The 14,158-nt window shown below is 40.1% G+C and overlaps 1 protein-coding gene across 1 annotated transcript in view; it reads left to right on the top strand.

The window, feature by feature from the left end:
• The window catches only part of plxna3 (plexin A3), a 176,787-nt gene that overhangs the window by 70,369 nt on the left and 92,260 nt on the right, over positions 1-14,158 (top strand). The window contains exon 5 of the mRNA XM_026928009.3: positions 5,080-5,180. Within this exon, the coding sequence (XP_026783810.3) occupies positions 5,080-5,180 (101 nt within the window). The remainder of the gene's footprint in view (positions 1-5,079; positions 5,181-14,158) is intronic.

Raw genomic sequence — 14,158 nt, 5'->3', positions numbered from 1 at the left:
ACACTATAACAAATGGGATTTTATGATCTCAGAAGTCTAAAATCAAAGTGTCTTCTGCTCACTCTGTTGTTGTTATACATTGCTGCATTTATCTACACTTCGAACTTTTTTTTTTTTTTGAGTTTGTGTTAACAAATGTTGTAGAACCAAACAAAATCACATTGTCTAGCATTGAGACAGCTCTAAATCACGTCAGATTGAACCCTGCAGTGTATAATGGAAGACTTACCTCTTCATAAAGTACTTAAGTTAGCACTTTCACAAAAAAAAACCCTCCCCAACAGAGTTTTGGACTGATGGTATTCCCAGTTTGTGACCTAGTGAGCCAATATCAGAATGTATTTTTGATAGATTTCAAAGCACTATTGTAAGTCGCTCTGGATAAGGGCGTCTGCCAAATGCCATAAATGTAAATGTATGTGGAAGGAGAGATACACAGCTCCAGCATGTATCCACTTGTAGAAAATACACGTGCATATGTATTTATCCATTTATTCATGTCCAATCACATTGTGATGGGAGGACTGAGGAGGTCAGTCTGATTAATCAAGTGTTCTGTTATTCTCTATTTACTGCTTTCCTTGCACTGTGAAGGCGCGTGGCAGGAGGAAGATGACTCGCTGTGAAATATGAAACATGAAATATTAAATATGAAGAGAATGACAGAGAGTCAATAATTGATGCTCCACACTGATGGACAAATTTGAATATTTCATTAGCAGCAGGTGCGCAGGCGGGTGAAGGGTCACGTTTGCTCACAAAGCGCTCCCAATTCGTGGATGTGTTTCGGTTACGGTCGGCAAATGGCAAGGACGTTTCCAATTCTGCTGTTGTGCTGAGCGAAAAATGGGAACAAAAGAGAAGCTAGTCACTCGGAGTGGATACCAAACCTTCTGCTTAACCTTTCAGTGATGCATCAAGCTGAGCACGGATGGATAGACTGTTTTTCTTAAAGTCGACCACTGGGATGTGACCCTTTATCTGTGTGTGTGTATGTGTGTGTATGTGTGTATGTGTGTGTATGTGTGTATGTGTGTGTGTGTGTGTTTGTTTGTGCGTGTGGGGGTGTATAAAAAACCTGGACTGGAGGCAACGGATTATAAAACGGCGTATTTATGCTTGGCTGCATGGCAGAATAAATTAGCATAGAGCTCAATCTCACTACACCTCGCCCACCCTCAGTCACACACTTACACACTCGTTCTCTCTTTTCCTCACACGCTCATTCCAGACTCCAGACTCTTTCTCTTCACATATTCAGACACACACAGCTGTAGAGCCATCAGCTGCTCGGCACTTGAAAGCCACGGCCCTATCCCTTTTGGGTGGGATTGTTTATTCCGCGCTCTGGTTTTTCTCACTGTGGCGTCTAATCTCGGCTCCGATCAAAGGAAGAGAAGAAGCATTTTCAAGTCTGGAACTCTACAACATCGTTAGAGAAACCAGACACGTTTCTTTTTGCAGGGAAATATAACACTAATACTATACATAATATATACACAACCTTTATTAGGAGTATAGCTATAGCTTCTTGTCGCTATGTTAGTATGAAGTCAGTATATTTACATTTATGTAAATTAATTAATTAATTAATTAAAGCATGTTATGTAACTATGTAAATTAAAGCATGTTTCTCCATAGACTCACATTTTTTTTTATGTCTTTGTCTCTGTGTTTGTCTTATTTCGGTACTTTATTCCACCGAGCCACAACTGGCTTGGTTTTTTATGTCAGGTTATACACAGCATGTTCTTCCCGTGTTCTTGTGGATTTCCTCCACGTTCTCTGACTCTCAGAAACATGCCAGTAGGTGGATTGTGTACTCTCAGCTTCTCCTAGGAGGGAATGTGGTGTCCTACCATGGACTGGCATCCCATCCAGGGTGTAGCCTGCCACACGCCCAGTCTTCCCAGGATAGATTCTGGAAACACCGCAACCCAATAAGCTTGCTTCTATTGTGGTATTTGTGACTCGGGTCACTGGGGTCAAATTCTGTTCCTCCAAGTTGAATCTCATGAACCAAAGTTGGCAACACCCATACTTTCTAGTAGCACACAGTGAGAACAGACTGACCGCAGATGGGTTCCTATTTGAGTCTGGTTCCTCTCAAGGTTTCTTCCTTGTGTCGTTTCATGGAGTTTTTCTTGCCAGCGTCACCTCCAGATTGCTCATTAGGGATCTAAATCTACGTCTCATTTTTTTGTAAAACTGATTTGTGACAATGTCTATTGCTAAAGGCATTGTGCAAATAAAATGATCTGAAGTTAAATTGGCAGTAAAACATGATTAATAGTCTTCTAGCAGTCAGTATTAGGTCACCTTGATTTGGCTCCTAAATATACCTTTTTTGGTCCATATTAGTTTTGCACTTGTTCACAAAAGCTGTCTTTTGCATATCTTTCAAACGTTTCAGTGGGAACTCCATGTCTCCAAGGGACCAACTGGGACTGTTGGGTACATCAGTTAGATAAATGATCTGTCAAAATCCAGGTATCAGATTTGCTTAAGAAGGTTACTTTGAGGTTAAGAAGTTTACAAACTTAACCTCAAATTCCTCACTCCCTATTAGCCCTTTGATGTAACTGCACAATGGTTTTTGATTGGCCTGTGATCAATAGCTCCTCCCATACACGGTGATGTTTCAATCCCTTCATTAGGGAACCATGGTCACGCATGTAACCCTGATGTTTTCAATCTGCCGTCAACCAAATCACCAGCGCGTGTGAGATGCCTCAAAATGAAGCACGCCGATGACCTTTTGCGGGCGCGGTTGCGTTCCAACAGTAATTATCCATTCAGCATTGATTTCACGTTGCCACACGTCGACAAATGATGTTAGATCAGTGCAGATCTAACGTCTGTTTGCCCACTCTATTGACTGCACATTCCGCTGCTGATAAAGCAACCTAGTTCAAACAAACACTAGCATGCCCACACACACACACACAATCACACAATAACATTATTCATGTAATTCCCATCCCAGCCCTCCCACTCTCCCCTTATATAAGCTACCGTTCATTGCTTGGCTGCCTGCTCATGCATTTTCAAATCCAAAGTTATGAAAGTTTGAAACTTATGATATATACAGCTGCTTTTGTTTCGGTCTTCTAGAGTGATCTTTTCTCAGTTATCATTATTCTTGAGTGTGATGGATTTAGTCTTGTTCAAGAGCCAGTGGTGGTGTTTTCTGTTGTTGCAAGCTAACCTCCTGATCCCAAGGTCTAGAGAACTGGGTCTGCCTGTGTTTTATGTTGAACTTTGAGCCGAACTCTGACCCAGCTGAACCTGCACATGTTTAATTCAGGGATGAAGTGCTGGTCCAGGTTTCCACCAGTTTAAAACCCAAACCATTGTGTAAGTTGATCATTTGGTATTTCCTAATTTTATACTAATATTGATTTCAGATGAATCAAAGTCTTGGCACTTCAGCCATTCAGCTAAAGGTCAGAATTAGAATCTTTGATTCACCGAGTACAAGTATACAAGGAATTTGTCTTGGTGTTTGAGTCAACAACCGAGAACACACAATATACAATATGCAATGTAAAATAATTTAGATGATGGACAGTAATCTATAGTAAACGGAGAGTAATTTACAGTGAACATTAGTTGTAGTTAAATGCACTGTTAAATGTCAGAAAGTTAACAGAGGTGGGTTGTGTCCTTGTTCAAGAGGATTCTGGCCCCTGGAAAGAAGCTGTGCAGGTGTGAAGCTGTGCAGGTATAAGGTAATAAAGCAGTGTTAAGCTGTGCATTGCAGGAAAGGGTTTAAAATTGGTGACGCATAGTTTCGGTCAAAAAAATCCCACAGCTGGTATGCGAGTTTAAGCAATGGGGCTTTCGTGACAAGAGTCGAAAGCTGCTCCCAGTAACATGTCCTTCCTGCGCTGTTGGCAATTTGACCAAAGGAAAAGAGTGAGTCTGTTGAGGTATTTAAAATATGACCACCGGACACCACGGTGGCTCTGGTACAAACTGGCCCAATGCGTACTATGTTTTCTGCTAGCTCATTGAGCGATTATGCTGTTTCAGCAAAATGTCTTTGAAATAATGATCTCTGGCATTCTACAGATGTAAACATTGATAGTAGAAAAGGGCTAACAGTAAATTGGGGAGTTGCTGTGAAGTGCAGAGTCACTTTGGTGCTTATCCCAGACTCGGCAATTCAGATAATCAGTTGAATAAGATGTACTGATACTAATCAATAATTGCCACTTCAGCCATTCAACAAAATTTGATTGGTATTAGAGCAGTGCTAAGCTGTGTATTGCAGGAAGGGGTTTAAAACTGGTGACCCACAGCTGGTATGCCAGGTTTAGAAACAAAAGGAGAAAGCCACTTGTTGGCAATTTCTGGCCAAAGGACAAAAGTGAGAGTGTTGAGGTATTTAAAATGATATGGCCATCAGACACCACAGTGGCTCAGATACAAATTAGCTCAGTGTGAGATGTTTACTTCATTCTCAGCTAGCACATTGAGAGATGATGCTGTTTCAGCAAGTCTAATTCCCAGTTGGGAATCTGATACACACAGTCGGAATCTCTGTAGTAGTTACCTAGATATCAGGTTTACAGTGTCACTGGTGATACGTGGGAACACAGAGGGAAACAAACTATTTTTGCTACCATTTGGTTATTAATTATTCATTGTGAGTAGGTGTCGGGGTCATGTTTGTGGCATCGTGGGTGGTATAAACATAAGTGTATGTGTTTCTGTACATGCGTTTCTCCTTCTGAGGCAATACAATGCACATCTCTGTATGTCGTCCACATTCCAATGAATCAAAAATACATTTAAAGCAGCCAGTCTTTCAGTATTATTACTATTTAGGATTGACTCCCAGCTTTTCTGTTGATGCACTCTGTTTGACTTAGTGCAGCTCAGTAGGTTGTAAAGATTGAGAAATATTGAAATCTTTACCCCCATAGTCAATGAGAAAATGAAACTGCCAGATATCTGTTTAACTTGCTGGTATGTTTAGACTCTGGCCAATTTGCACTGTAAATGTAAATGCCTAAGGCGGTGTGTGTGTGTGTGTGTGTGTGTGTGTGTGCGTGTGTGTGTTTTGTGTTGCAGGTGACCCGTCTCCCAGTGGAGAGCTGTTCTCAGTACAGGAGCTGTAAGAGCTGTCTAGGCTCCGGAGATCCTCACTGTGGCTGGTGTGTCCTTCACAGCAAGTGAGTCACTCTATTTACACTTTAACAGGGGAATTCTGGTGTTGTTTATTGCTTAAAAAGTCATATCAGGCAAGTAACAATATTAAGATTTCATGTCAAAATAATAGCCACGATTACATTATATTGAAAATGTGTCTGTCTCATTATTGGTACTTGTATCCATTTTCCTGCTCACTTTTTTGCTTAGATAAGATCACTACTAGACTTTCTTTTTCATGAATACATGAGTTCACACCCAGACTTAGTTGGGCTTATCTGGGGGACAGGCTTATAATTGTAGGTTATGGATTCACGTTTTTGGCTTGTGCAAGAATACCTGCAAACAAGGAACCATTCACCACAAAACAGTTGCTCGTATATACTGTATATAAAAACAATTCCGAGTTTTTATGAGCTGTAGCCATTCAAATACTTTTTTTACTCCGTATATCAATAAGGAATTCTGTCTTCTCCTGTGACCACAACACCCATATGTGAGCCTTCCCCAGACAAAGTTGGAAGCATGCAATTGTAGCATTACAGTTTCCCTTCTCTGGAACTAAGGGGCCCAAACCTGTTCCAGCATGACAACGACCCTGTGCACAAAGCGAGCTCCATGAAGGCATGGGTTGCCAAGGTTGGAGTGGAAGAACTCGAGTGTCCTGCACAGAGCCCTGAACTCAACCCCACTGAACACCTTTGGGATGAACTGGAACACCGACTGCACCCCAGACCTCCTCACCAACATCAGCGCCTGATCTCACTAATGCTCTTGTAGCTGAATGAGCACAAATCCCCACAGCCTCGCTCCAAAATCCAGTGGAAAGCTTCCCAGAAGAGTGGAATTAAATATAAAACACCAAAGGGGAACTAAATCTGGAATGGGATGTATAACAAGCATATATCCGTGTGATGGTCAGGTGTCCACATACTTTTGTCCATATAGTGTACACTGCCTGCCAGATGGTGTTATACTAGATAGCTAAACACATCCATGGTAATGACCTTTGGCAATCTAGGGACTACTGTCTGCTAGGTCTTGTATTTAAAAGTGACCTCACTAATATAGTTAGCAAGCTAAAGGAATCTAACTAGCAAAATATAGTTATGCTGCTTGCCACATAGTGTTATGTTTGCTAGCTAAATTTCAGCATGATACTTCTGGAAATCTGTAAACTGAAATACAGGACCTGCTACCAGTTGATTTCTAGCTTTTGAGTTGACCTGGCGAGCTACTGAAAGCAAGTTTCTTATGCTACCTACCAAATGGCGTTAGCTCAATATACTGGCTTCTGGCTTTCTATGAATTCAAATATTGAATTAAATAATTTTCTATTAACTTTTCTATTAAAGAGTGACCTAAACTGGAGAGTAATATGTGCTAATGCCAGAGGGCTAGCTAGCAAAATTTACCCATGGTAATGTCTTTTGGCAACTTATAAACTCAAATCTAACTAAACTAGTTATTTAACAATGCAGGATTTAAAAGATTCGCGCCATGTTTATTTAACCCCGCACGAGAAACATGATGACCCATGGTGAAAATTAAAAATAATAAAAATATCTCCATCTACTTAATTCAAAGTGCTTAGCTAAAGTGTCTGACTCATTATATAAGAAAACACAGAGCCACAGGATGGCCTTAAATCTGCTCTGTGCTGAGGTTTGTAGTAGGCTTGAGGTTTTTAGCCTGCAGTTATTGAAACTACATTTTACACAGAGGACCATTCAGAGATGAAAATAATCCGTTTTGTAATGTCTCGCAGACGCAGGGTTGCCAGTTCTCAGCAAAATTTGCAGCTCATTTACTTCTGGACAAAACACACAAAAAGACCTGACACTAGCCTAAAAGGTTTGGGCAGTTGGAAAAGGGAGTCACATTTGTCTTTTTTTTTTCTTTTCTTATTCTTTGCATGAGAAACAAAGTAACTGTGGTGCGCACACATTTCTTATTCGCAATATCGGCAATACTCCGTTTTTTTTTTTTGTTTTTTTGTTTTTTTTATAAAAATCATGGGAATTATCTACTCCATAATCCCCTATTTCCTCTCCCAATCTTTACAACAGTAATGTGTCTGTACATTGTAAATACACTGTTCACACTTACACTTTCCCTTTGTTTGACCTGCTTTTTTTTCACCCACAAACTTGTTCCAGAATTAGCCCAATTTGCCAAAAAAATGCAACCATGGCAACCCTATGGTCAAAGGCCCTCAGATGTTTTGTAGTCGAGGACTCCTTTTAACTGTGTAAAAAAAAAAAAAAAAAAAAAATTCCATGGTCCCATCATTACAGATTTATTTTATTACCGTAATCCAAATATTCAAACATTAGTCTCATTATTTAACAGTAATAATATTTTACTATTTATCTGATCCACAGGGCTCATAAAGATTTATTCCTAAACCTTCCACTGATAAAACATGTTTCTATTAAATTGTTGTTAGATTGATGTTAAAATAAATTACAGGACTGATTTTACTGTTGCTTTCTTTGTTGGGTCACCTGACCCCTATATGACCACTTCATTTCATTCATTTATTTTTTTATCCTAATGAATGACCTTCTTTGGAGAGGTAAAGGAGGTGATCAGAGTTCGAGGCTACAAGAGGTCATTGTATCTTGATTGATGAATTCTGGGGGGGAAAACAGTGTACAGGAGAAGCCTGTGATGTTAGTGATGTATCCGTGGGAGGAAGAACATGTGTGAGCATGCAAGCTAGGAAGGGTTTTGATGTGTGTGTGTGTGTGTGTGTGTGTTTGCACTCCCTAACCAGTCGAGGTCTCTGAGCACAGATGGATATGGTGGCCTTGGAAGCATTTTCTAAGAAGTGAAAAACATTGATTTCTTTTTTTTCCCCATCTTCTATGCGTGAAATCTGTGAAGTGTGTGTGTGTGTGTGTGTGTGTGTGTGTGTATCTGTCTGAGTGTGTGTTTTCTGTCTTCTACACCGAGCAAAACCGAGCAGTCAGCAGTCACGTCTCTTCTGCTCAGGCAGATGAAGTTATCCAGAGGTAGATGAAACATCACAAGGCCGGTCGCAGCAGCATGAAGGCAGTTGTACGATTGTTCGAGTCCTGCAAACTTTCTCTTTGCCTCGTTATCCCTCCCAAGCCGGCGCTCCATACCTTCTTCCTTATGATAAAGATCTTTAATTAAGATGCAAATCTGGGATTGATGGAATAATTAGCGTGAGTCTGCGCCGTGCCCGTCGGAAAATGACATTTGTTTGCATATTAATGCCATATCCCCAGACTTTCCGTGACCTCGTGACAGCCAGCGCGCGGCACAATTAGTGGCACATCAAGCAAAACGAGAGCATGAGAAAGAGATTTTAATGGATAACTCATTCCTCGCTCCTCACTCACACTCGTTTCTTTAACACTACGAGGGTTACGAGGTGCCTAGCATCAAAATACGGGAGGTAGAGATGGGGGGAGGAGGGTGTGACATTCGACCTGCACCGTGTTGCTCACAGCGTCGTGCCCTGCTGGTCTCTCTTTATACACACGCAGATGACAGGCGCATGAATAGGGGCAGAAAAAAGGAACGAGTAAGTAAAATGGGGAAGTGTGACGGCGCATTCATCTGTGGAACAGACAGGTCACAAGCTGAGAGCAGCCTGAACACAGGAGGAGGGAGAGAGAGGGAGGTAGAGAGAGGGAGATGGATGGACAGATTTACACAGATGGAGAAAGCATTTAACTCTCATGTTCTGTTCTGGTCCTCGTGAACCATTTTAAAATGTTACAAAAAGACATAATTTCAGCACAACACCTTATGAGTGGCTGTGTTCACATTGCAAACCTGCACTCTAAGGAAGAAAAGGTACCCAACCTGTCACTGGAGTGGTACCCCAAAGGGCCTTTTGTGCTTTTACAAAGAAATGGAAAGTGAATGTAGTGTACTTTTTAAAAGGGATTTATGGAGTAAAATTAGACCTTAAGGACAGTTGTGCATTCAGATGAGTTTGAAAGGAGCACTGCAATCACATTTCTAGATGAAAGGTGCATTCTGAAGGTACAAAAGGCATGAAGGTGCCACCCTAGTGACAAGTAAAGGTACCGTTTAGCACCTCTGCTGGATGTACTGCTGAAATCAGATTTGTTTCCCTTCAGGTTCACTTGCATGAACTGACAAAATAAAACCAATTCAGCACTAGTGGTTGCTAAGTGAAGAATAAAACACAACGGGGTATAGAGTTGTAGGAAAGTCAATGATGGAGTGGTGTGAACCAACTAAGAAAAAATGTTTCTATAACAGCACATCCCAAAGTGTTTTATTCCTCATATGCAACAGCAATTTGCCAAGAATTACAATTACATTCATTTAAACACGACACGCTGTACTTTCTATCCATTTATAGTTTCATTTAATGTTTGCAAAGAATAATACTTCCTGTTATCACTTAAGTTATGTCAGATATATACAGTCGTTCCCTCACCAGTCAATTCTTTTTCCTTTCTCTTGAATTTAATCAGACAAAAACATAGCTTGTCATTTTACTGAGAAACCGCAAAACCGTCCGTCCTAAAGATTTTTCAGTGTCGGAGAACTTTACCTCTTTACTGCTTTACCTCTGACTGATACAAAGCACTGACACTGGAGACTCCTTCCAAAAAATGCTTAATAAATGTCTGGATATTAGAATTTACACATTTGTTTTTAAAATGAACGTCATTGAGAATTCTTGTTATGGTAAATACAGACTTTTAGTTTAGTCTCATTGTAATTATATATATGTATTAGTTTAATTGTATTTACTGAGTAATTCATTGTAGGTACTGAATAATGTGATTTAAGTTTGTATGATGGCTATAAAATCTAAAGGCACAGCTCGGGTCAGTGGGACAGCCAATGCTCAGAAGTGAACAGAACATAGTTTTCTTATTTTAACTGTACACTCAGCAAAATTAGAAATGAAGCGTGCATCCTAAAGCACAAACATTGTCTTTAGGTTGGAACTCTCAAGGGTGTAGCTTTAGCTAATCTCATTTAAGGTACATAATTGGACTTTAAAGACCATTAAGGGTGCACTCATCATCTGTACTTTGGAAAACGTACCTTTTTTCCCTGACAGTGTACATGTGAAAGTCTTACAGCAGGTACTGTTTGAACATGGGCACGTGTCCATATTTCACATCTTAGTAAGATTTGAAAATCACTTTGGAGTCTGTTTTTAGCAGATGTTCAGGTTACGCCGAACACCAGCCTGACCACTTTACATCATCATGAAAGTACCTTATCATTACAAATCTGGTGCGTTGTTTTTCCTCTCGTCCTACCTTTTTATATCAAGCACTTGTGTTTTAAAGTGGAGATAATCAGATGAGCTTTCAGATACACGAGTTACGGTGATGATACGGTGTTGACATGATGCCAAGCTGCTTGTCTGGCACTGGTGGTGTAGACCTGTGTGAAAGTGTGTGTGTGTGTGTGTGTGTGTGTGTGTGTTGGTTGGGGGTGTGTGTTGTGAAGCCTCTTTGCTGCTCCCCCGGGGACATCACCACACACTGTTGCCATGAGAGATGGCTTTTTACAATTGTGTGTGTGTGTGTGTGTGAGAGAGAGACAGCAAGGAGGGAGGGGCAGGGAGGTGGCTTTGACCTGTATATCTCTCCCTCTACTCCATGTTGTCTTGGCTTTGTGTTCAATTCCCCCAGGGCTCTTTAGTCTCCAGCCATCGAGTTAGTGGGGGGGTGGGGGTGGGGTTGAGAGAGGGAGGGGTTAGGAGAGAGGAGTGTACAGAGAGAAGGAGGGAGGAGAGTGGGGGAGATGGGGGAAAAAACAAAGTGCACCCTGGGAAATGGTCTGTGTCCATGGCAACGAGGGGAAAGTGGAAGATGGATTTGCAGCGCGATTCAAAGCGGTCCCATTTGGAGGGTTTAGCGGTGCTACTGTGGAAGTGTGTGTGTTTGTGTGTGGGGGGCACAGGGTGTGTGTGCAGGTCTCTTCAGATGCAGTTATCAGGACTCAGGAGTTTCTCCTTGTCTTCATTAATGTTCTATTAGCAGCTCGGACTCATAATGGCTATGCTCAGTCCACCTGGCCTCAGTACTCACTGTACAGACACACACACACACACACACACACACACACACACACACACCCACACACACCCAATGGCCACGAGGGGAGTTTCTCCTTGTCTTCATTAATGTTCTATTAGCAGCTCGGACTCATAATGGCCATGCTCAGTCCACCTGGTCTCAGTACTCACTGTATGTATGTATGTATATATGTATGTGTGTGTGTGTGTGTATATATATATATATATATATATATATATATATATATATATATATATATACACATATACATACATACACACACACACACACGCACGCAGATACACACGCAGATACACAGTGCAGCCTTGTATGGCTGAATGATGATCTTCACAACATTGGAGGAAAGTAACAGTTAGTCCAAAGCAGTTCACTTGAGTGGAAAAGGACCTGGGTTGAGTGCAAAAGGAATTTGCTTCCAGTAATGGAAAATTTAGCTTTCTAGGTGAACTTTGCAAACCATGGAAATGTGAGCCATCAGAAACCAAAAGCATGCAGGCTGTGATCTCTTGATCCTGAACAAAAACAGAAAAGCTGCTAATTATTATTAAGCAGCACTTAATAACACACACACACTATATTATCTTAATGCTGCTTATGTTTTGCAGTCGCCAAAGTCCAACATTGCTATACTCCACAGTAACGTCCCACCAGAACCCTACCCATAATCACCTGACCTGCGCTTCCTCCTGGCGATGAAAATGAGAATGAAAATCTGCTTTTGTCACTGCCTTAAGATGCTATTAGTTAGTGGATATTAATAATAAAATGAGAAGGTATATGATGGTAAGATTTTATTAGATTTTTTACAATCCGTTGAATATAGGAGCAGAGCCTTTTTAGATTTTGTTGATTTCCAGAAATCGCAGTCAGAGTTCATAATCAGGAATAAAAAGCTTATCTTGGAAATATCCTCACATAGTTAGAAAAATGCATTAATACTAGAACTAGGAAAAGTTGATTTTTTTCAAATAATAGCATGCCCAAAGTATTTTATTCTTTTTTTTAACCACACCGATTTTGCCAACAATTACATTTTATTTTATTCATTAAACAATGATGAGACATTTTGTTAATCCTTAAATAGCTGCATTTAATGTTGTGGAACGTCCACAAAACAAACTAGTTCCTATTATCGCTTAAGTTATAACAGATATGAACAGTCAAAAGTCATGTTATTGAGAAACCACAAAATGTAAACTCTTCTGTCCTGAAGACTTTCCTGTGGTGGAAAACTTAAGGCCTGGTTTATAACTGATGCGTGACTTTGCATGTGCGTCCAGTAACAGCGGCAATGCAAGCAGCATTGTTCATACACTCACCTGTGTGCTTTACTGGCAGATTGAAAGCAACATCCAGTAGATGGCATGTCAGAGCCAAAACTTCCCTGTGCATCAGGCTGCCAAGTCAAACTGTAAATTGTTTAGCGATTTCATGCACAGCGATGATAAACACATTCACAAGCTCTGTTAAAACGTTCCGCTGTCATCGTGATTGGTGCCATGAGCTGCGTCTCAAATCGAAAACTATGACCTTACATTCAGTAGTGTTTACTAATCTAGAAAATCCACAAGGCTGGTTCTTGAAACAGACCTTGCGATAGGTTTGAATATTAAGTGCGAGGGTTTTAAAATAGTTTGTTTAGTCAGTTGTGGACACCATGTCACATGTTGCCCTACTGCCCCCACTAATTGCGTTAGTATTGCATCGTTTAGATGCGTAGTGTTAATTTCTGCACAATGTGCACAAGCAAGACAGGATACATGTGGCAGCCATCTTGGATACGCATTTGCATAGTTAAAAAAAGTATAGTCCAGTAAAGTAAAGCCAGTATAGTCCAGCCTTTACTGACAGTTACAAAAATGCTGACACTGGAGACTCCTTCCATAAATGCTAAAAAAAAAATCTGCTTAAAGAAAGCTTCACCATGGCAACAATAATATATATATATCTTTTTTTAAATAACAATAGTTTAATATCATGCTTAAATTATTGTGGCGTTTCCGCGATACAAGTCCTTGTGAATGAGTTGCAAATGTTACTATAGAAATGATAACATATTACAACAAGCTACAGCGCAATTATCAGAGCTGCCGTCATGGAAAATTATGTGTATAGTATACTATGAAAGCTACAACACCAATCAGATTTGAGAGTTCAACAGCACAGTGGTATAAGAAGCAAAAAACAAGGTGAAAAAGAATCGCAATTACACAGGATACAGGTGACACAAAAAGGTTTTCACTGTTTAACAAGATATAATGAGACAAATGACAGTAAAGAGTTGAGAACAAACTGGAAGCAGGTGCAACCACTGATCAGGGGTGTGTGCAATTAAATAAGAGCTCTGAAAAGAGAACGTGAAGTGTTTATGATTTTTTAAAATCAGATTAATCAGATCAGTAATAATAATACATGTAATAGCATAATCATTTTATACAACAGCGCTGTTGAATTCTCAAATCTGATTGGTCAGAAGGTGTTAATTTTCTATAATAGCACCTCTGATTTAGTTCCGGTGACAAGACAAATTACAGGTTTATATTATTGCACTCGTTTTAATACCTTAATGCCCAAACACTACAGGGTGCTGTTATTGCAAAATAGTCAACTTTGAGGTGGTGACAGTAACTCTGTTTCTCACTGGGCCACATCACACCACAGTCATTGATTATTTTTCTGTAACAACACACACCACTAAGTGTTTTATTCCATACATAATAATTATAATAATTCCAAAATCTAGAAAACAATCTTGAAATTCATTTACAAAAATGGTTCAACTAAAACTACAAAATTAGCACATGAACATAAATTAAGAAACAGACATGAAAGCTAAAATATAATGGAGAACAGAAACTCTCAAATGTAGACATATGGCTTACAATACATGAAGTGATGAAACTCAAGCTCCTCAGTACTGATAATGA

Source organism: Pangasianodon hypophthalmus, chromosome 8 (genome assembly GCF_027358585.1).
Source record: "Pangasianodon hypophthalmus isolate fPanHyp1 chromosome 8, fPanHyp1.pri, whole genome shotgun sequence".
Lineage (NCBI taxonomy): Eukaryota > Metazoa > Chordata > Actinopteri > Siluriformes > Pangasiidae > Pangasianodon > Pangasianodon hypophthalmus.
This window is presented reverse-complemented; position numbering and strand designations above follow the sequence as displayed.